The sequence below is a fragment of the Cynoglossus semilaevis genome, chromosome 12 (assembly GCF_000523025.1).
Source record: "Cynoglossus semilaevis isolate Cse_v1.0 chromosome 12, Cse_v1.0, whole genome shotgun sequence".
Lineage (NCBI taxonomy): Eukaryota > Metazoa > Chordata > Actinopteri > Pleuronectiformes > Cynoglossidae > Cynoglossus > Cynoglossus semilaevis.
The window spans coordinates 2,459,647-2,481,355 of record NC_024318.1 but is presented as its reverse complement, the minus strand read 5'-3'; the positions used below and the strand labels follow the sequence as shown (position 1 = coordinate 2,481,355).

Below are 21,709 nucleotides of genomic sequence, written 5' to 3'. Positions count from 1 at the left end.
ATTTAACTAAAGTGTGGGCTACGTACGACAAACGTTGTCCCTCTGGTGGTGGGATGGAAAACGTGGGCAACTCACAGGCCCTTCATTAATTCATTGTCGTGGGCCAGTCACATTTCTGTACCAGGTGAATAAGGTTTTCTTTGTGGCCCACATTTTAGACACCTGATTACCAGGTATGGGCCACTGTACTGTACACGTTTCTCACATGGTGGGTGCACTGTAACCAAACATGGCCCACTCCTGCCTCTGTATACCAAAGATCATCTCGCTGGTTTGGTTACGGTTTGAATAGGATGGAGTCCACACTCTGTGTGTCCCAAATATGGACAGTAATCGTCAAATAAGATAAGTTTAATGACGATTGTGTTTCTGATGTGGGCCACAGTAACTGTGCAGTACTGTGGTACAGTAAAATACTTTTAGTAGAGTAGAGTAGGGCTTTATTCTACTCTACTCTACCTGTTGTACTACTCTACCTGTAGTGATACCTGTTATGTGTTATAATACTTCATGATGCAGAGGCTGTAGTTTTGAAGCTGGACTCTTTGGTAATCTGATGACAGACCAACTCAGAGCCAAGATCCTGAATAAATGTGAAACTCAAATCTCCTGTTCTGTTGAAATAAGACAGTGTGAGTCACTGCATGTGACATCATGACCTCAGAGGAAGAGCATCTGCTCTTCTCACTCAGTATTTCTTTTTTGGAGGAGTAGGGTGTAGGAGGAAGGTTTTGTTCATAGATGTAGTCCTGATCAACCCACTGGAGGAGAGTGACGTCCGTCTGTTCTATACACAAGGTCTCTGTCTTTCAAAGAGGTAGGACAAATTTGTTGGCCGTACAAAAATTCCTTTTTCAGCGACACAGTAACAAATCGTTTTCCTTCACGTTGGGTTCTCAGTCTGGTTGTTGGTTGTTTACAGGAAATGCATAGAAGCAGCAGCAGCACAAAGAACAGGGCGAGGAGAGAAAGAGAGAGCGGTGGTGGTCTGTCCAACGTCCAACGTCTCTTAATTGTCTGTTTGTCGTCTTCTTCCACATCCTCCCTTGGCCGTGGTTGGCTAATCCTGAATGATGTTTCACATCAATCTGGTTATTATTGGATCATGTGGACACACACACACACACACGTTCCTCTGTTCTATACGTCCATCAGAACCAGAACTCTGTCCTTTTCTGTCTCAGTCTCTCTCTTTTGTGCATCATTTGCAGCAGTTTCTGATGAGCGACCTGTCAGGGTCAGGAAGCATCAAAGCTGAAAGACAGAGGAGAAACAGTGCATTAGTGCACCTGTGTGTGTGTGTGTGTGTGTGTGTGTGGTCAGCACAACTTTTTTTATTAACATTAAATATTAACCCAGTGCTGACACGTTACATGACAGGAAAAGGAATTAGAACGAATGAAAGGTCGTGGAAACGTCTGACCACCGTGTGTCCTGTGTCCCTGAAGACAGAATTATCTGGTGGTGCAGAATCTGATATAAAACTGCAGGAAAAGCAGCTTCAAATTAGACACAGGCTGAAGTTAGCTCACATTAAAAAAACCTCCAAAATTAAAATAGAAAACTGTGTTCCTGTGTGTATATATATATATATATATNTTGTTAGAACTATTTACTTCACCGTGGGAACCCGTGTGTGTGTGTGTGTGTGTGTGTGTGTGTGTGTGTGTGTGAAACGTACCTATCCCATAGTTTGACATTCCTACAGGCGTTGGTGCAGCAGCCGGCAGAAATCAGAGCTGTGAAGAAACACACACACATCCATGTTTACACACACGTGTTATTCCTCACTCCATCATCACTTTAGAACCTTTAAAGGTCGACTGCACGAGATGAAGTTGAAATATATGCCCCCCCCCCCCTGTAGGTGGCGTCCACAGTGCAGTGCACATGATGAGGCCCACTCTCTTTGGTTTGTACGTTCTGTACCAATTACCACGTGGGCCACCTGAGATTTGACGTCTATTCCTGTCTGAGCCTCATGAAAGCTGTCAGTGCTGCGTCTGTGATTCTTCCATCGTCTGACGGAGACGAGAGACACCTGTTACCTGTTTTTATTATAGCTGCGGATATCGTTCTGGTCTGTGTGTGTGTGTGTGTGTGTGTGTGTGTTAATCCATGTTTTTGGAGAAGAGTCATCAGAACCTGACAGTCCCTTTCATGATAGAAGGAGAGGTCTTTCATAGGCCATCAAAGAGCCCCCGCCCCCCACAGACGCCACATACACATACATAAAACACACCATTTAAATCAATTTAAATGAACACACACACAGTGACAACGTTGTTTAAAAGAGACCTCAGTGTAACACACATTGTGTTATGAGCAAACATATCTACAAAGAGCTTGTGAGCAGTTGTCAGTGTGTGTGTGTGTGTGTGTGTGTGTGTGTGTGTGTTTGATCACTGGTCAGTGCTGTAGAATAGAAGCTCTTATAAATATGCAGAATGTTCCTGTTGTTTCAGTCAGAGCATCAAAGTAGAGCAGGGATGAATGACCAGGGAGGCAGCTGTTGGCCTAGTTAGCCTCCACACACACACACACACACACACACGCCTGTTCTTGCACATGTCCACCTGAGCTGTCAGCCTCAGCTGAACTGTCCTTCACTGACCTCCTCGATGACCGTCATCACTGTGTGTGTGTGTGTGTGTGTATTTTTCGCCCACTTACTCAAACAAGACTAAAATATATTTTCATCCTTGAACGCTTTTACCCTTCGTGAAATGTGTGTATGGAGTTCGAGAACAATTTTATGAATAATTTAAAAAAAACTTCTTGAAAAAATAATTAGTTCTTAATCTTTTAAAAATCACCGTCTTTCATCTTCTCTACAAACAAAAATGTAGAAGAGGATTTAATAAGAGACCAAACTGGGCTGGTCATTAGAGTTTGGACTGAAAGAGCTCAAACGTGCTGACATTTGCAGAGTGCTACGTTATATGCAGCAGTTTGAGAAAATGCACGGTGATGCAGACTGAAGTCCACCGAGGAAACTGGACTCAGCTTTTCTCTGGTTTTTTTATTTGATCGGACGCAACATTTGACAACTGTCTTTTACTACTTTTGTCCAAACAAAAATAGGCAAAAGAGACAAAATAGAAATCTAAACTAAAAAAAAACCTTTAGATTTGATACATCAGTGCTGTGTCCTGACTGTGGCATTGCTCCATGCCCCTCCCTTTGAGAACCACTTCACTGAAGAGCTTATTCTTCAAGGTCTCAAGAGCCTGGATAACATGGTTGTTACAGTAAATATAGACACCATATATACAGTAGAATGAGAAATACATCGTCAATACATAGTTGATTTATTAAGTAACTCTTTTCTAAAGTGGAAAAATTTTAAGCCTTATTTTCCGACTGTCAGACTTGTTTTAATGACTGCCTGAAAACGTGTCTTGAACCTGAACTACAGACGCTACAGCAGCGTAATAACTTTGTAAAATCAGGCCTCAAATTGTGCAGAGGAAATGGGGAAATCCAGAGAATGTTCTGATTGAAGCTGCAGGAAGAAATATTCCATGTAGTGAGAGAAGGATGAAAATTAAATCTTGGCCCCGGTGGAAACAGAAAACTTAAAAAATGAAAAGACTGGAGACAAAAGGAGACATTTTTACCTTCTAGCAATAATAACTAATATACAGGTGGGTCCAAAAACTGGGTGAAAATATAACAAGCAAACAAGGAATATTACAGTCACATGAAGGTGAGGACCTCAGACACAGGGAAGAAGTCGTAATAAAGGGTAAAACAGACGTGTCTTTAAAATGAGAATCTTCTCTGATTTATGACAAGGAAACATTGGGAAGGTGGTGAGTTTTATCACTTTGAGGAGAACTTCAAATTAAATTAGACAAATCAAACCATCTGAGGCAGAAAAATGGGAACTGGAATCTGAATAATTCAAGGTACAAAAGAACGGTATGACAGACTTAAAAGTGTGGAATATTTTTTAAAATGTAAGGAAATAATTTAGATGTAACCAATCAAGAAATAGAACAATTTCTTTGTCTGGTGTTTTGGAGATAGCCAGCCAGAGTTAGCCTTGAGATAGTAGCAAAATTTAAAAAAATCTTTTAGATGTAATTTACAATTTCACCAAATAAGTATTTAGTTAAATTAAAGTTATTTAGAGAAAATATTATAAATTAGCTAAATCATGGCTTGAAGTGAGGACAAAAAGAAAAAAAACAACACATGTAAAATAATGATTTCACTTAATCTTAGCCAAAATGTATTTATTTATAATGGTTTATAAATATCTAGACAGAGTTTTAGAATTAAAATAAAGTCTCTCCGAATAATTTTTAACGTCACTGTGGAAAACCAACCCAGAATTCTCCCTTGATTCAAAACCAAAGCACAGACTGAGCAGCTAACAGCAGCCAGAGGAACAGATTGTGAGGACACGTTGTTGCTGGCATTGAGGGTCACCACGATCCCGTCCAACCATGTCTCCTCAGGAGAATCCACACTGGGATGAAAGCCAGTGAAGTCCATCATTTTCTGGAGCTTCATCTGAACAGACCAGTAGTGGTGGGGACGGGAGGAGATGAGATTTAATTTAACTCTAACACATGTCACAGGAGATAAAATCAGCATTTTTTCCCCCACTGCTAATGAAAAGCACCGACTCCCTCATCAATAATCGGGGCAGTTAGGGCAAAGTCAGGGAACATATGGTAAATTAGAACTAAAGCTTAGAAAATAGCTTCATTTTAACCCTGATCCTTCCTTTAAATCTGTCGGAAAAGCGTGGCCTCTGACCATTGGTGCAAACCAGCAGTGTTAATCCCACACTGTGGTGTTTTAGGTGATGAATCAGCTGATATTGATCTGCTGGTCCACAGTCTGTGTGAGGGGAACGTCAGACCTTCTAAACCCCCTGAGATCAATTAGAAAATCCTTCGTTAATCACTGGCCCTGCGTTGATGCTAACAATAAGAACAGCGTTGAAATGCAGGGTTTAGTTGAAGGTTCATCAGTTTCTGTATCTAAATGCTACAACGAAGACGAACGATGAGTTATTTTTTTACTGAATGTCAGGATAACTGTGAGACAGAGTGGTACAGATGAACACAGTTGATGTTCCTGGGTTGTTTCTCCTCTGCTCAACCGGCTGTGAAGCAGCTCTATTACGTTTCAGCTCAGTTCAGTTGATTCACTTACACCGGCCATAACTTGTTAGGTTTTATGGGTTCTTCTGAGAAGAAGCATCGCTGCGGGGCCTAAAACACTCTCGCGGGCTGAGTGTGGACAGGAGGAAGCAGGCTGTAGATTCATGATGGTGAGATTGATTTCCAAATAAAAGTTCAACTGAGGGATCTGGCTGGGGCGTTAAATTTTAATGCCGAACAAAAAAAAAAAAAAGACTTCTGTCTCATCAGTGAGATTTGTGGCTAGTGGATAAGAACTAATTGTCCGAACTTAAGCCCGAGCCGTTTCTCCTAGTATCCATCATCTGCCCTTTGACCTACAACTGTCATGATATAAACCCAACCCTGTATGACCAGAGACAACCTTTAAAAACTACTGACTCATCATAACCTGTTTGACAAGACAGTTTAAAGAGATTTCCTTATTTTGTTATGTTAACAAAAGTACACACAAACATGGCCGACATGTTCCTGGATTGTTTACATCTATACGGTGCTAGCATGATGAGTGCTAACACTGGTCATGATGAAATATTAATAATAATAAATGTTGTCACACTGTTATGTTTTAAACAGAAGCAGAAACACATTAAGACGAGTGAGTGTATTATTTAAGCTTCTTTGATTTTGCACAACATCAGTCACGTTTTATTAATAGGAACAAAGACCTTCTGGGAACCATTTGTCTCTGATGTGAACCAGATGGATTTGGTTCCACCTCTGTAAAAAAAAAAGCACAACTAATGATTCCTGTTCAGTGATTTGCATTTGGAAAACATTTGCTAAATGTGGAGCCAAAAAAAAAACCATTCAGCTGTCTGAGTGTTTGGTGTGTGTAAGTGGTGATGAAACACAGCGTGTGACAGTCGAGAGCTGGCCTTGTTCAAGTAGTTGAAATGGTCGTGTGTGTGTGTGTGTGTGTTTGCTGTCGGGCTTATCTGGGTGACAGCAGCAAAGCTGCAGGTATGAGTGTGGCTTATGTTTAATAATAGCATCAGGGATGTAATATATATTTAGGGCTCCCTTGACAACTGGCTGTTTGTGTGTGTGTGTTTGTGTGTGTGTGTTTGTGAAGTACACGTCTGCATTACAAAGTTAAATCATCTGAGGTTTCTCTGTTTAAACTCTATTTTGTGGAAAGATTCATTCAAAGTGTATAAGTATTACAAAAGTGATTGATTGATTTAAGATTGTTTCGAATATGAAAATGAAAGAAACTCTTGATATTTCCACCAATCAGGTGTTAGAGACTGTACCAGTAAGAACTGATTCTCAGAACTAGTCACCATGAAGTGTGAGGTCAAGATCTAGATGCCTCGCTGTGTGAATGTACTGTACGGAGCTGGTAGTTCATACTCCCTCCTGATTGGTTGAAAAAAAATGTCATAATCTTGGGTATTTTTTTTTTTTCAAAAACCTGCTGCAAAATCCATCTTTTTTGCGACTTTTCCCTGGAGGCAGCAGTTTATGCCATTGATGAATGACTAATTAGTCTTTTAAAATGGCCGCTGGTGTCAGTAGGTCCTGGTGCTGAGCAACAGGAATGCAGTGTTGGTCATTTGTGCTTGACATTTGGATACTTTCTGCACAATAATGTCAGCTCAGGTCATCTGAGAACGACAGAAACTGCTGTGTTTTCACTTGCACGGAGATGCAAAAGACACACACACAAACACACACACAAGAGATGCAAAAGACACACACACACACACACACACTCACAAATATACAAGTAAGAATTCCGCACGCAATGAATAATATACATTCAAACATGCAGCCGTGCCATCTGTTGCAGTCAACTTTAGATTTGACCCTAAAGCGTTCACTATATGTACATTCAAGCACTACCACACCAATGTTATAATTTATAACAAAACATAAAATAAAAACACACACACACACACACACATAAAAACTCCTTATGTCAGTTAAAACCATGTTTTTGCTGCTTTCAGCAAAAACCTGAGCATTGTGTCTGAGAACAGTAACTGAATATCCCTTTGGAAATGTTCATTGTCATTAATAAATGTTATCAAGCCCATTGTGGATAAATGCAGGTTTTTTATTCATGGACCAAATCCATAATAAAGTCCCTGCATGTTCTCGTGGCGCTGATAAATATCTAACTGTTCCCAACACAAAAGTCCATAGAGGAAAAACACAATCCTACGTCAAGAGATGCAGAAGTTGTAAATCTGTTGTCATCGTTAGTTGTTTTAAATGTGTGATTTAGTGATTTAGTGTCTGACCTCTGAACTCTCTGTCTAACACAAACTAAACTGAAGTGCTCATTTCACAGCCATGTTGCTCCTACCGTTGTAAAGACTGTGGTGGTGGGGGCTTGACTCCTCCCCCACGAGCCTGCGGTGTCCCCCATCCCTGCTGGGGGAGACACTGTTGTACCTTCCCTTGCTGTGTTCCATCCCAGGTCCATGCTGGCAGTGATGGTGGTGTCGTATGGACTCTGGACTCCCGACGATCACCCGGCCTTTCCTCATGAGCTCTGGTGTCCTCGCCCCCGGCTGCTTCACCTCAAGACATCCCAGACATGCGCCCCCTGCTGCATTCACCTGCCTGTGTCTGTGACTCAGATCAGGGCTGGATTTAGTGCCCCCGCTTTTGCAGCCTGGCGATGCCTGGCCTGGAACGAGCAACTGTTTCTGAGCCAACAAGTCACTGCTGCAGGACTTGAGGTCACATGGTACCCTGGTAGGTGACCTGCTGTATTTCTCCGGGCTGTGACCTCGGGGTCTGCAAGGGTCCAGGTTGGTAAGAGAACCGCCACGTGGACGGCAAGACTGAGGGAAGGTGTGGTATTCAGACGCAGAGCTGTTCCTCCTGCCCCCTACTGGTTGACTCACATCGTCTGGTTTGGATTTGATGTGATCTGACGAAGTATAGGACGACCCAGATCCGCTTGAGCCCAGGGTTGGGGGTTTGTGGTGGGGGTTATCGGGGCTGCTGGTGCTCCCTGCACTAGAGGTGCTGCTTCCATCCCCGACGTCTCGCAAAAGTCCAGCCACGGAGACACCTCCACCCAGCTGAGACAAGCTGCTCTGGCTGTCGATGGAACTCCTGCAGCCAGGTCCGACCCCACCACCCGTGCCTCCACCTCCACCCTCAGCCAGCGCTGCCACCGCCGCGTGACCTCGGGGTCTGCAAGGGTCCAGGTTGGTAAGAGAACCGCCACGTGGACGGCAAGACTGAGGGAAGGTGTGGTATTCAGACGCAGAGCTGTTCCTCCTGCCCCCTACTGGTTGACTCACATCGTCTGGTTTGGTTTTGATGTGATCTGACGAAGTATAGGACGACCCGGATCCGCTTGAGCCCAGGGTTGGGGGTTTGTGGTGGGGGTTATCGGGGCTGCTGGTGCTCCCTGCACTAGAGGTGCTGCTTCCATCCCCGACGTCTCGCAAAAGTCCAGCCACGGAGACACCTCCACCCAGCTGAGACAAGCTGCTCTGGCTGTCGATGGAACTCCTGCAGCCAGGTCCGACCCCACCACCCGTGCCTCCACCTCCACCCTCAGCCAGCGCTGCCACCGCAGCAGCCCTCTCCTCGTCCAGCATCAGACACACATCCTTCAGCTCCTGATTCTCCCGCACCACCTCCAGCTGCCGCTGCTCCAGCTCCTTCAGCTTCTGCAGGTAAATGGTCACCTCCTTCCTCATCAGGCCGGCGCTGTAGCGGCCCAGACGCTGCCACTCGCGCAGGACCCGCTTCACCTTCTGCCGGTCGTCGTCCAGGAAGCAGCAGAGATCTCGGAGCTCCTGGTTGTCCTCCTGCAGCTTCTGATTCACTTCCTGTTTTAATTCAGGGACAGAAAAGTCAGTCATAAGATGTCCGTAATTCCAGGCTTCATTCTGCTGCAGCAGCACCAGGAAGTAGCAGGAACTATTACAGTACTAGGAACTATTTGCATTTTGCTTTTACAGGGTTTGAAATGCAACCAGTCAGCGTAAAAAAAAGAATTGTTTTGACTTGGGTTCTAAAATATGAGTTTCCCAGTAACATGGTTTAAATATAGATTTAATAACTGAGATCAATTCCCCAACATCACTCACAAAAAATGACCAGTTTGTCTCTCCACTGCACCACCAGTATGACCAACATTAAAACACCACATTACAGACCTATGTAGCAGCACGGAGAAGAAAAGGTACCTGTAATTAGATTACTAGTGGTAGTTAGTACTGTTGAATTAGGTAAAACGAATTTTAGGACTAAATCTTTGCTTAAATTGAACTAAAAAAAAACACCGATATATTACTGTTTTCAACAAGTGGTTCAGCTAATACTTATACAAATCAGATTCCACGAGCCACTAGGGGGAGTGAGATTACCATCCCATGTACCGGCGTCGCTGTCACCAGAAAATGGAAACCAAAATGATGTCAGTGATAGGAGAGATGACAACGTCTCATTGAACTGAGGTCAAAACTGCCAACCAATCATCTGAGGACAATCCTGTCATATTTACAGATGTGCTGATCTTTAGTTCAGGGTTGAATCTGACTTCCCTTCTGTCAGAGGTTCTACGAACATACACACAAACTTAGGAGGTAATACTAAACATTACCTGCTTAGAGTTAAGGGTCTAATATATTAGGTTCTATGAAGTTCACATTTCAACCACTGCGTCTACAAAATTCTGTAACAATGCAACGGACGAGTGGGCGCGTGCACGCGCGCGCACTCTCACCTTCAAACTCCGGATCTCCTTCAGGTGCTGCTGGAGTCTCCGGTTTACCTCCTTCATCTTGTTGCCGTGCTCCACGATCACGCTCCTCTTCTCCGCCTCTGACCTGCGCAGCCTCCTCACCAACTCCTCTTTGCTCCACTTCAGCAGCTGTTCGTCTCGGATTTTGGAGATGTCGTCCTCCTTCTCCTCCACCACTGCTGATGCTGGAGCGCTGTCTGCGCCCCTGGACATCTGCTGCTGCTGCTGGTGATGATGATGCTGAGACCCTTTCTCCATCCTCCCAAACTCAAGTCAAGGTTTTAAAAAAATAAAAAATCACAGAACAGGACACTAGAACCAAAACTCTAATCCAGGAGCCACCGAGGACTTTCCTCCAACCTCCTCCTCCCCACAGCTGAGCTCAGTCCTCCCTAAATCTGTAAAATCACACCGCTCTTTTCTTCTTCTTCTCTTCTCCCACGCCCATGATGCAGCTCCTACATCCACCCGGTGTTTGCTGCTGCTGCTGCTGCTGCTGATGCTGCTGCTGCTGCTTCTAGATCACACCACCAGTCTTCGTACTGCTGCTGCTGCTGGATCCTTCCCGCCAGAGCATCACTGTACCCGCAGAATGATGATGAAGATGGTCGCTGCTCTGATGTCCAGCTCCGCTTCTGACCAGTCATTCACTCTACCTGAACACCGGCCGCTGGGAGGAGGACGCAGGAGGAGAAGGAGGAGGCGGTGGCTGCAGGTGAACACCGGGAGAACCAGGATGACGAGGTGCGTGTCGACAGAAACCTCTCTTGTATTTGCACATCCCCGCCTCCTCCCCTTTGTTTTGTCCTCTGCCGCCATCTGCTGTTCTTATAGATAAACTATGTGACGAGAAAATGGTAAATTACAAAGGAACATAATTCGTTGTCCTTACGTATTTGAATACTCAATTAATATTATATATTTATAGAAGACAAAATGTTAATGTATGCTGTAGCGCAGTAAGAGAGCACAAAAAATGTAATGCCACTAAGAACCACGCGATGGCAACAATGGACCGTATAAAATTTAAAAAAAAATATTTTGGGTGTTTTCTCTTCATGGACCCCCAGACTGAAAGAGACACAACGCGGAAATCACCTAATTAAAAATAATGTGCACAGTTGGATTGTCATTTAAATATACATACATACTTTATTTAAATTAACAATTAACACACAGGTGCATAAATTCATGTTTTGATTCATTGAAAAATCAGGATACAATATTAAACATCAAACAATGTAATCAACCAAAAAGTATTGTAATCCTGTGCAGTACCTCCGTCTAACCCCAAGGGTTCACAGACAAGGTCTGCACAGCCTTGGCAAGGTTGACCTCAACTGACCAGGCGTGAACTTTAAGACAGTTGTAGGTAACTCAGCTTTTATATATATATAGCTGTATAATTTATGTCTTTTGGGTTGAATTCAGAGGAAGTCAGGTCACAATTCCAGCTTAATTTAAAACTATCCTCACACTTAGTTCAAAGCCTAGAGCAACACTTTGAAGATGTGTCAGAAGTGTGAGCCCTATATGCAGTACCACACTGTGCACCTTAATATCTTTGTTCTTCACTTTACATGTTTTTACCTAAAGTCCTGTTACCGTTGCTTCTTACTATTACTGTTACTATTCAGTGGTACTTCTAGTGAAGTCATAGTACTTGTAAGTATATAATAGAGAAGTCATAGTACTTGTAAGTATATAATATAATTTCTATAGTTAAATAGTTATATTTCTTCACGTAAACTTCTCATCTTTTCATCTATTCAGTGGCTGTTAAATATGATGAATCACTGAAGTCTGTTTTCTGATTGATGTGAAGCAGTGACTGATGTGAAATCTTCCTACAATCTCAGCCTCCTCCCTCCTCAGCTCTCCTCTGTCTTCTGCCTCTCGTCACCTCCCCATTCGCCTTCAGGCTGAGTGTAAATCTGTCCTCCCTCCTCCTCCCTCTGCTCCTCCTTCCCCTCCTCCTCCTCCTCTCTCCTGTAGCTAACTGCCACACCTCCTCCTCCTTCTCTCAGGACCCTAAATGCTTCTGGAACCTGGCCCCATTCACTCACCCAGCTGGTGGAAAACACACACACACAGACACAGACACTGACACACGCTCCGTGGACAGACAGTCCAGCACGTGAGGACAGGCACAGATACAATGACCCGAGGAGAGGACGTCCACGGCTGGGAATCTTCCAAGGATGGACTGAACTTCAAGGAAAAATAAACATTTCAGCAAATATGAGGAACATCTGAGGATTCTTCTCCTCTTTTTACCAACCGACTTCACTCCGAACATCAGGGATTATTGACACCAACATGAGCACGAAGAAGAAGAAAAGTGGACTGGTCATCAGCTGGCACAGGTCCATCTCCATTCTGGCTCCGTGGAGAAAAGGTACAGTCCGTTTCATGAGAAACAAAACTGTTACGACTATTGGAAAATTGAAAGTGAAAAAATACAACATGATCGTAGACTTTGAAATTTCACACACAAATGTATTTCAAAGGTACAGTAGCTCTGCTAACAGAACAGCATCAATAACATGACTAAGACACTAAGAAAAAGTTAAAGTCACACAGACTAGCCTAAAATATCAGCCAAAAGTCAGATGTAAATATTACTTGAAACCTTAAAACTATTAATTCAAGTCTAGACACAGAATTAGTGGAATATTATACCAAATACATCAAGGATGTCAAGAATTAACAATACACAACTTCACATATAAAACATGCACATTTATCAGATGGAAAGACCAAGACACAAATCTCTACACTGTCCACTGACCACTGTTGTTGCCTGGGGTCAAAGGCTGTCTGTAGACCTCTGTAGTCTGTAGACCTGCCCTCTGGGGTTACAAGTCTGTGGTGTGTGTCTGGGAGTTTCACAGCATCAGTGGCACAGGATTCAGGTTTTTTTTTTCTCATTCAGTAAAAGTTTAATTAAATTCTCGCGGCTGCAAATTGAGTTTTCTTTCTACACAGCAAACGCAGTAAACACATAAGAGAAACCCAAACCAACTTTTGAAGACCTGATTATCTTGTTTTCATCTTCTCCCTGCACCGTACCGCAGCATTTTTTGGTGTGCTCGTATAAATTTAATTTGAAGAGCTGTCTGGTCGTGACGACGGAGCTGCTCCACCTTCTCCGTGTCTGTTTTAACGACAGAGAAGCAGCTACCAAAGAAGGAGGACAAGAGTCAGGTCTCCCCTAAACCAAACTCCATAGAGAAAATCAGCACTTTTAGCCTCAGTGGTTACAGACGTTATTATTCCACTGATGCCTCACTTTTCAAATGTAAGCAACTAATATTAGATTGAAACAATTAACACTGAGCTCACATGAGAATAAGTTTGATGTTTTTCTGGGAAGCAGACAAGTATTAGCAAAACCTAAACCCCTCCAGTGTAAAAATGATTTATTATTATTATTATTTTCTTTGGTCTCCACCGGCTCCTGTCCCTTCAGCTGCTTGATGCTCACCATAATATGCATCAGCTGTTTTCTACCCGTGGCTGTGTGCAGCAGCGTTATTATTCAGAGACGCTCTAAAGTAAAGCAGCTGTTCTCAGCTGAGTGTGGTGAGACTAAACCAAACAATTTGTAAATACAAAAAGAGCTTAAAATGGCAGAATTATGTGCTAAACATTTTATGTGGGTGTGTGGGGTTTATGTTATTGTTATCCAGAAAACATGTTAACGTCATGAACAGTTATTTTGAAATGAAACCACTACTTGAAATCTGCACTGATGTTAAAACTTGTTAAAAGTTTGTGGTCAGTGAAATCAAAACAATGAACCAAACCAGACTGAACCCAGAGAGAAAATCACAAACTGGGGCGTTTTGATCCGTCAGACAGAGATTTAAACGTTTAAAACATTCAGATTGAACAAACATGGTAGAACAACAGTTCTTGAACAACAGTTCCAAGTTCCTGCTAACTAAAAAATATGAGTAGTAAAAGGAACAGTTTTAAGTTGGTGTTTAACTTTGAACATTTTTATTGTTTCACATGAAATTACATTTTAAAAATATAATAATTTCACAATGAAGATGTAATTGATAAGTTAAAATGTTTTTTTTCACTGGGCCCAGATTGCTGTGTAACAACATGTTGAGACTCTGATTTGACGCATTGTTGACAATATAATTGGTTTAAATGACATGTAAATGTCAACCTGGGCCCAGATCGCTGTGTAACAACATGTTGAGACTCTGAGTAGAAATGAAAATGTTCTTTATTTTTTACAGTGCAGGCCAACACACCTGCTGAGCAGCAGATCCTGCAGTCAGTTTACAGCAGGAGCATTGATGAGTCTGCTCATTGTTGAGGCTGGTATAGAGCGACTCACGCTGTTCACCACAGCAGTTCACTGTGCAGCAGAAGAAGACCACCTTGATGACGACCACACTTGGTTCACGGCTGGTTCTGTCACGTTTTGTTGTGGTTTAAAATTCAATGACTTAAAAAAAAAACTCTACTAAAGTGCTGGACACAAAGCGGTCCTTTTTAGTTGGTGATTAACAGTTGAAAAATGTAAAGGTGAGGCAGAGGCCAGAGTCTATACTGACCCAGGCTGTAGGACTCAGACGTGAGGAATTTGAGTTGTTGAGGAGAATGGAGCAGTAAACGTGAGTAAACAAGAGCAGAATTTGACCAGTGCTTCACCTGGAACTTTGGGAGAGTTTGAGTTTACACGCTCTGTCTCCTTCATTGGCCTGTGGTCTATGTGGGACAGAGCTGGACACAGTGGGGCAGCTGTGGGGCATTCAGACAACGACCAACGCCATAAATGAAGCCCAGCACAGAGGTGTGCTGCAAGTTAGCACTAAGCAGCTAACTAGTTAGCAATTATTTGAACATAGTGGCCAGGGTGATAACTACCACAGCTGGGGTTATTTCTATATCAGTTACAACATAAATCCTTTGATCTGTTGGACTGCATGGAGGACGTATGTGGTTGTAGCCTAGTCAAACTGGACGGGCCTGGACACGCAGCTACGGAGCGTTTTGACCACGTCCAGACCATAAATGAAGAGAGCGACAGCTGCAGGCCATGAAGTGGAACGCTGCCACCTTGTTGTCTGGTTCCACTTCTGGTCCCAGTGTTTTTTTTTCTGTGATTGTCTGGCGTCGACTTCTCTGGTTCACCTGTGTGTCATCAGGTTGTGTCCTCGGCTCCTGGCATGTTTTTTAATTTCCTCCACTCTTGTTTTCTTTGGTAGTTCATGGCTGAGTTCTTATGTACTGTCTGTGGTAGTATTACACAGTGGTCTGGTACTCCACGTTCATCCTCCGCTCTCAGAGTTCTGTGTCGTCTGACTGAACACTTCACTGGTGGACCTCATCTACTGTCACTGTCCAGGCTGGATTAGAAAGAAATGAGAAGTGATAGTAGAGCCTGAGTAGAAGTCCACGCTGCTGCACATTCTTGTCTTATCTTAATGGGGTCTGATAGAACTCAGCTCAGTGGGGGGTGGGGGTGGGGGGGGGGGGTCTTGGTGTCATCCTCCAGGCTTTTACACTCCAGAACAGGAGGGTTCTCAGTCTGCCATGGTCTGACAGATGAGTCTGTTTAATGTACTGTACTACTGCATCTGTGTGTGTGTGTGTGTACAGTAGTACCTCTCCTGCTGGGGCAGAGCTGTGTTGTTGGTTTGTGTGTTTTTGGAGTAACTGTACTACAAGCATGGAATTCTAAACATTGTTGAAACTTGTTGTTTATTCAGAAAGTTGTGAAGTAAAAGCCAGAGATCTGACGTCAAAGTTTCCTCAGATTATACAGAACCGAAGAAAAGTTCTATGTTCCTTTGATACAAGAACTCATAAAGGACTTTGGTTCATTTAAATCTAACTTTTTTTTTCGTTATTGCTGAACAACGTTGAGACGTCTGGTGTCAAACACTTTCATTTTCTTTCCACCTGTGCTGCGTCTGTTTGATCACCCCCCCCACGACCCCCCGCCTCGGTGGCTGCTGTTGACCCCACAACGATTGTTGAACTTTCCCTTTAACCTGAGGGGCAGCTTGAAAATAGTTTTTTTCGTGGCCGTCTCGACCTCTGCTCCCCTTCATCACCTGCAGCTCTGAGATCTCTGACCCTCCTGACCGCAGCGTCAGCTGACTACCACCCACTGGAATCTGACTGTGATTGTGAATAGAACGGGAAACGGCTGGAGGACGTACTGAGACAGACAGGGAGGATGAGTCCTGGGGGGTGGGAGGGGGGGCACCGGTGAGGGGCTAAAGAGTAATTATATGTTTGGAGCTTAGTCAAGCCCAGAGCCTGGAAATGGGCTGAGTCAGCCTGCGGAGACAATTACAGGATAGAAACCTTGTTGGTGTTGTTTTTTTTTTAGAACAGCTGGATCAGGGCGACACCTGTCCAGCTGAAGGTGTTTGTTGGAGAGGATTATGGGTTTGTGTCAGAATAGCACGGGGTCGAATTACGCTGGTCCTATTAGGAGCAGTGACTTCAGCGTGTAATTAAAGTCAACCAGAGAGAAGAGCTGATAAAATAAAGCCTGGACTTTGGTTTACGTCGTACGCACTCGAATTCTCAGTAATTATTTCAGAAGACACGATTAGATTCTACATTCTTGGATTCATAAACACACATTCCTGAGCAGTTCTGTCAACGAAGATCCAACAGCTTCTTCTTCTTCTTCTTTCCTTTTTCGGCTGCTTCTTCTTTTCCTTCTTATTCTTCTTATATAACTGTAAAAACCCTTATATGGCTCTTAGAGGATTCCTAATGCTACTGTACCGTACATCTCGATGGGTTAGGTTAGGGTTAGGGTAAAATTAAGTTAATAAAACTAACTAAAATAGAGTTGCACGAACATTACAAACTAAAAATATTCACTAGTACAACAGGTTAATAGTTAGTTTGGTTAAACTTTCATCTGACATGGCTACATGCGATCTACAACTAGCTGATGCCGTGCACCACTAAAGCTAAGATAAGCTACTGTTAGCCTGCAAATGTAGTACTGAAACCTGTGTCTTAAGGAAAATCATTTTTGCCTCATTTTTGTTGGACTGAACTGACACCAGGAAACAAATTAAAGTTGACAGTTGGAAACTGTGAAGCTGTAGAAGTTTGGACGTCTGTGGCTCAGAACTGACCGTCCAGGTGTCTGTGACACTAAGATTTTTAACCTAATCCACTGCAGCTGCAGGAAAATGTCTCCTTTTTCACCGGCACCTGTCACCGGCACCTGTAGCTCCGTGTTTTCCATGCCGTCCTCCTGTCAGGAGCTCCGTGTTTTCCATGCCGTCCTCCTGCATCACCGCTGGTGTAATCACTGTCCATGACGTACAGTCGTTTTTGAGCCGCTGGTAAACACTCATTTAGGCTGGTGCAGTAAAGACAAAACAGACAAACGTGGCCATAACAGTGAGATCAGAGTGGAAAACAAACGGCCTCATTTGTGACATCAGTGTCCAGCTCTGCACGCAACTGACAAAAACAGGACATGTCTGTGTTTTCCTGCACAAATGGTGAATTTATTTTGGGAGTCACGTTTTTTTCAACAACATGACCCCACCACACCACGGCAAAAAGTTTTTCTAAATACTTTATACCTAAATCTGTGTATATATTGTAATTTACACAGCAGCAGATTTTAATTATCAGGTCAAATCTTAATGTTTTGAAGGTTACTGTGGCAGTAACTTTCAGCTTCAGTTGATCGTTGATCTTAAACACGTTCCCATAGTTCAGGTTATGAATTCAACATTTCCTCCAGTTCCACATCAATAATTTAGTTTACCACCGGTGTAGGTTTTCAGTCACTTCCTGCAGTTGGATGTGAAGAAGTGGCCAAGTCAAATATGAGACTTTAAATGGATCTTCTTTGAAGCACTGATACTTCTGTCCTCCCTCGGGGCCAACTGTGCCGGAGAAAATCTTCCTGTCAGGAATTTTTCCACGGAGCAGGTTGTGAGATCCACGACCGACGTGGATGATTTTGGCTGAGTTGTTGTGGACACGAAGCGAAAGCAAATACAGATCTGTACAGAGTGTGTGTGTGTGTGTGTGTTTATGGAGGTGGGCAGGATGTTGACATTTTGAAGTAGTGATTTTGTGTGACTCACACTCAGAAACAGGATATGAACTGATTGAGAAAGATAATCTAAGGGCGTGTTACACTAATTTCACAGGAAATGTAGAAAATTCCAAAATCAGTGGTACTACGCCCTGAGGGCTGGCTGTGAACCAGAGGTTGACCCACACGTTTTCATGGCCTTTATATTGAGATACAGTTGCACTGTTAAACTATCAAAACTACGGCTGTGCTCTGCTAGTTATCTGCTCACGGGTTGTTAGTCTAATTACCCCGGCTCACACTACTGGTCACTGCCAGTGGTCTGAGGCAGCCATTTTGTCTGTGGCTGTTTGGGTTAACTGGCTGTTGGTCAACTGGTTAGTTGCCACTGACAACCACTGCACCGGTCTACACATTATCCAAATAACTTGAAAATCAGTTTTTATGGGTAAAACAAAAAAACGTTCTTTAGTTTAGGACCAAATGGAGACACTAAGAAAACAGTTTCCAACTCCGTCTCTTCAGCCCGTTTAAATGAGCGCTCCACTCTTTTATTCTGAGTTGATCTTTATTTGAGAAAACTCCATCAAACTCCAGCAGCGTGATTTAGAATTCTTTCAGTGGAGTGGACCACCGCTGTTCTACTCTGAGAAGGACCCTTGACTTTAATCAGGACCCCCACGTCTGCCCTCCTTCAACTTTAAATTTGAAGCTCAGAAGGCTGGGAATTGTGATTTGATTGGCAGCTGGACGGATCAGATTTCGTACACGGAGAAAGTGGAGAGGACGTTGGTTGGACAGTTGTCTGTCTCAGTCCTAACGTCAGCTCCAGATCAAAGCTGGACTCTCCAGGTCCAGGACAATGACAAACTATGTGGCTCCTGAGATATTTCTGCTGTAGCACATAAACACCAGTCACTCAGGCATGTGGTCATTTCACCGTCCCTGCTCCCTGTGATGGTGCACGGGGGCCATTAGTCGTCCAAAGACCTGGACCAGGACCAGAGCCGCTTGATGGGATGTTTGAAATACCTGCACTTCCACATTGTTCACAAAAACCCTGAGAAAATGATTCATAGCTGTGCATCAGATCTGCTGTTATATAATTTGGCTGATGTTCAAAGGGTTAAGTGAAGGAAAGCCACATTCTGGCAGACTTGAGGTGCACTTTGTGCACTTGAACTTGGCAAAAGCGCCGGAATTTCCAGGTCTTTTGTTTAGTTAGGAGAGACTTTTGAGAATCTGTGTGAAAATATTTCCAGCAGCCTGTTAGGAGGCTTTTAGGAACTAAAAAACACTGGATTCAATATTTGGTTGTTTTGTCTTGTTTTTATTATTTAAGAACATTCTTGGTTTATGGACAAAAATAAACAAAAAAAACTAAATTAAAATATAAATGTGACAGGTCTTAGAAAATACATAAGGTGAAAGGTTCTGTGAAAAATAGAATTAATATTTATTTATGAAAATAATATTTTTTCTCTGCATATCCTCAGGTGGCTTTGGCACAAATTCAAATTCACAACATCTAAAAACTCAGTGCATATCCTCAGGTGCACAAATTCACAACATCTAAAAACTCAGTGAAACCATTTGAAATTCTCAACTCTGCCAATCTTTCCACTCACCCTGGTGTTTTCTTCGTCTTCTCGTAGGTAAAGGAGACAGAGACGCCGTCTTAGAAACTGAGGTGGTCCTCACCAAACTCAAGTTCTTCAGCAGCTTTCAGGACAAAGTCCTCGCGTCTAGTGACTGTGCAGCCGACAACCAAACAGTTTCCACTTCAGAGCAGGACGGATCGGACCTCACCATGGTCCATGAGACGGATTCACATCTGAACGACAACTCCGTACCTCCTCAAACAGGGACAGACTTTCTGCCTGTCGTCTTTTCAAACTCCCATTTGCCAAGGTTGTATAAGTTTGAGTCTGAGGACTCTGGTGTGGACCTGCCCAGTGGAGCCAACTCTCCGTCCACACCCATGGGTTCTGAGCAGAGCTTCGTGGTCCACAGTCGTGAGTCGTCCTGCCATTCCTGCAACCTGAACTCAGACACGACCGTTCTCCCAGAGGAGCTGGTCAAACAAGCACAGGACTGTGAGACACAGGATCCCAAACATCCTCAGGACAATATCTCAGTACATTCAGTAGAATTCTGTTCGTCACCAGAACTTCACATGGACAAAGATGGAGAAGGAGAGCAGCACGGACCTTCAGGTAATACCCCTGAGGAACACAAGGAGGTGTCTGAGCAGGTTGAGGAAACCAGAGTTTCACCTGAGAAGACCTGCCCAGAGGAAAACAGTGTGGAAAAACAGTCGTTATCAGAAACCAAGGCTGACGTGAACGGCAGCGAGCCAGAGTCCAGGAGGAGGAGGAGGAGCAGTACGAGCGAAGGTCTGGAGGAGTACATGGAGGAATGCTGCAGACTGAGTCAGGTATGTCAACAAACATCTCGTCTTCTCCTCTTTGGTAAATCCATACCATGTGAAGGCCTTACAAAAAAAATCTATATTTTTATCTGTTTTCCTGCTTTGGTGCTGCATTAACTCCACTAAACCAAATGTGAATACGTGGGTAAATATGATTGGTCCGTCTGGAACAGGACAACTACACCTGTACCCAGTCCTGAGGTCCTGCACCGACACACTTCATTCATGTCACAGTGAAATAAAGGCGTCTTTTACTTCACATCCAAAATGATGAAGATCAAAGTAGGTTTTTCACTGAGACCCAAAGAAGGAAGCAGCAGCTGACAGCTGTGGAGGCTGCAGAGTCAGAATCACCTGTCTTCAGACGTTCCTGGAAACTTCAGAGTCATCCTCCAGGTCGGTCTGTCAGTGCTGGCTGTTATTAGCACGACAGACTCGTGTAGCCTTCAATTTTAGAACCAGAGTGACAAAGTAACTGCCTTTCCCAAGGAAAAAAAAATCAAAGTTTGTGTCTTTGGTAAAGCTCTCGCTTTCACATAGAGAAAATCATCATTTTTGGCCTCTGGTGCTTCACAAACCACAGGTGTCGGTCAGGATTATTCAAACAGGTAGGTAAGTATAGGACTTTGGTCCTGGAGAAAAACCTACTTCAAACACTGAGGCTGTTTAAAGACAGATCACTTCAGTTCCTTGTAGCTTCTTCATCAATAACTTCATCAATAAGTTCTTTCTTCCTAGAATCAATGATTTTCTCCATGGAATTTGGGTTGAGCTAAAATCACTGATTTTTTTTCTTTGGACTTTGGAACAGGAGAATAACAGAGAGTTTACAGTTTTAACAAGTCAAACCCTGAAGTCTGACTTCAAACCCATAATGTATGAAACACATTTCAAAGGTGTTCAGGCTTTAAAGGACTTCACGACATTAAAAATAATCATCATATCAACCTGGGGCCATGTTTGTAGACAGGCATTCATTTCTGCCGCCACCAAAAACATGAAAGCCCTCAGTGTGTGTGTGTGTGTGTGTGTGTGTGTCCATAAAGAAGTTTGTTCCTCAGGAACCCACATGTCACGCAGCACCTGTTCATCTGCACTGAGATTTTTTCCAGCGATACTGTCGCTGACCGCCGGCTGCTCTCATCTGGACCCAGCTCTGTGTTCCAGGCCTGGAGCTTGGCGCTGGTCTACCTGGAGGCATCACTTAGGTGTCAAATATCTCAAATTACTCACATTTTTACCCAGATAAAGGCCCTTTGATAGGCCCCCAGGAGACCCGGGCCGGGGCACTGTAATAGGCGTGTTTGTCGGCAGAGGCTTTTAGGAGCCCAGCATGTCAGCAT

At 43.5% G+C, this 21,709-nt stretch overlaps 2 protein-coding genes across 2 annotated transcripts in view; one reads left to right on the top strand and one right to left on the bottom strand.

Annotated features, from left to right (window-relative positions):
• Window positions 1–485: 485 nt before the first annotated feature.
• On the bottom strand, window positions 486–10,339 carry LOC103386983 (coiled-coil domain-containing protein 85C). The gene is made up of 5 exons (XM_008321435.2): window positions 9,862–10,339; window positions 8,308–8,962; window positions 7,474–7,902; window positions 1,682–1,739; window positions 486–1,254 (listed from the first exon to the last, which is right to left on the bottom strand). Exons 1-5 carry the CDS (start codon window positions 10,135–10,137, stop codon window positions 1,239–1,241), a joined length of 1,434 nt encoding a protein of 477 aa, XP_008319657.2. The 5' UTR covers window positions 10,138–10,339; the 3' UTR covers window positions 486–1,238.
• Window positions 10,340–10,487: 148 nt separating this feature from the next.
• The window catches only part of LOC103386982 (uncharacterized), a 22,344-nt gene continuing 11,122 nt past the window's right edge, over window positions 10,488–21,709 (top strand). The window contains exons 1-3 of the mRNA XM_025060666.1: window positions 10,488–10,623; window positions 11,907–12,277; window positions 19,591–20,372. Coding sequence (XP_024916434.1) covers window positions 12,199–12,277; window positions 19,591–20,372 — 861 coding nt within the window. The 5' untranslated portion in view covers window positions 10,488–10,623; window positions 11,907–12,198. The remainder of the gene's footprint in view (window positions 10,624–11,906; window positions 12,278–19,590; window positions 20,373–21,709) is intronic.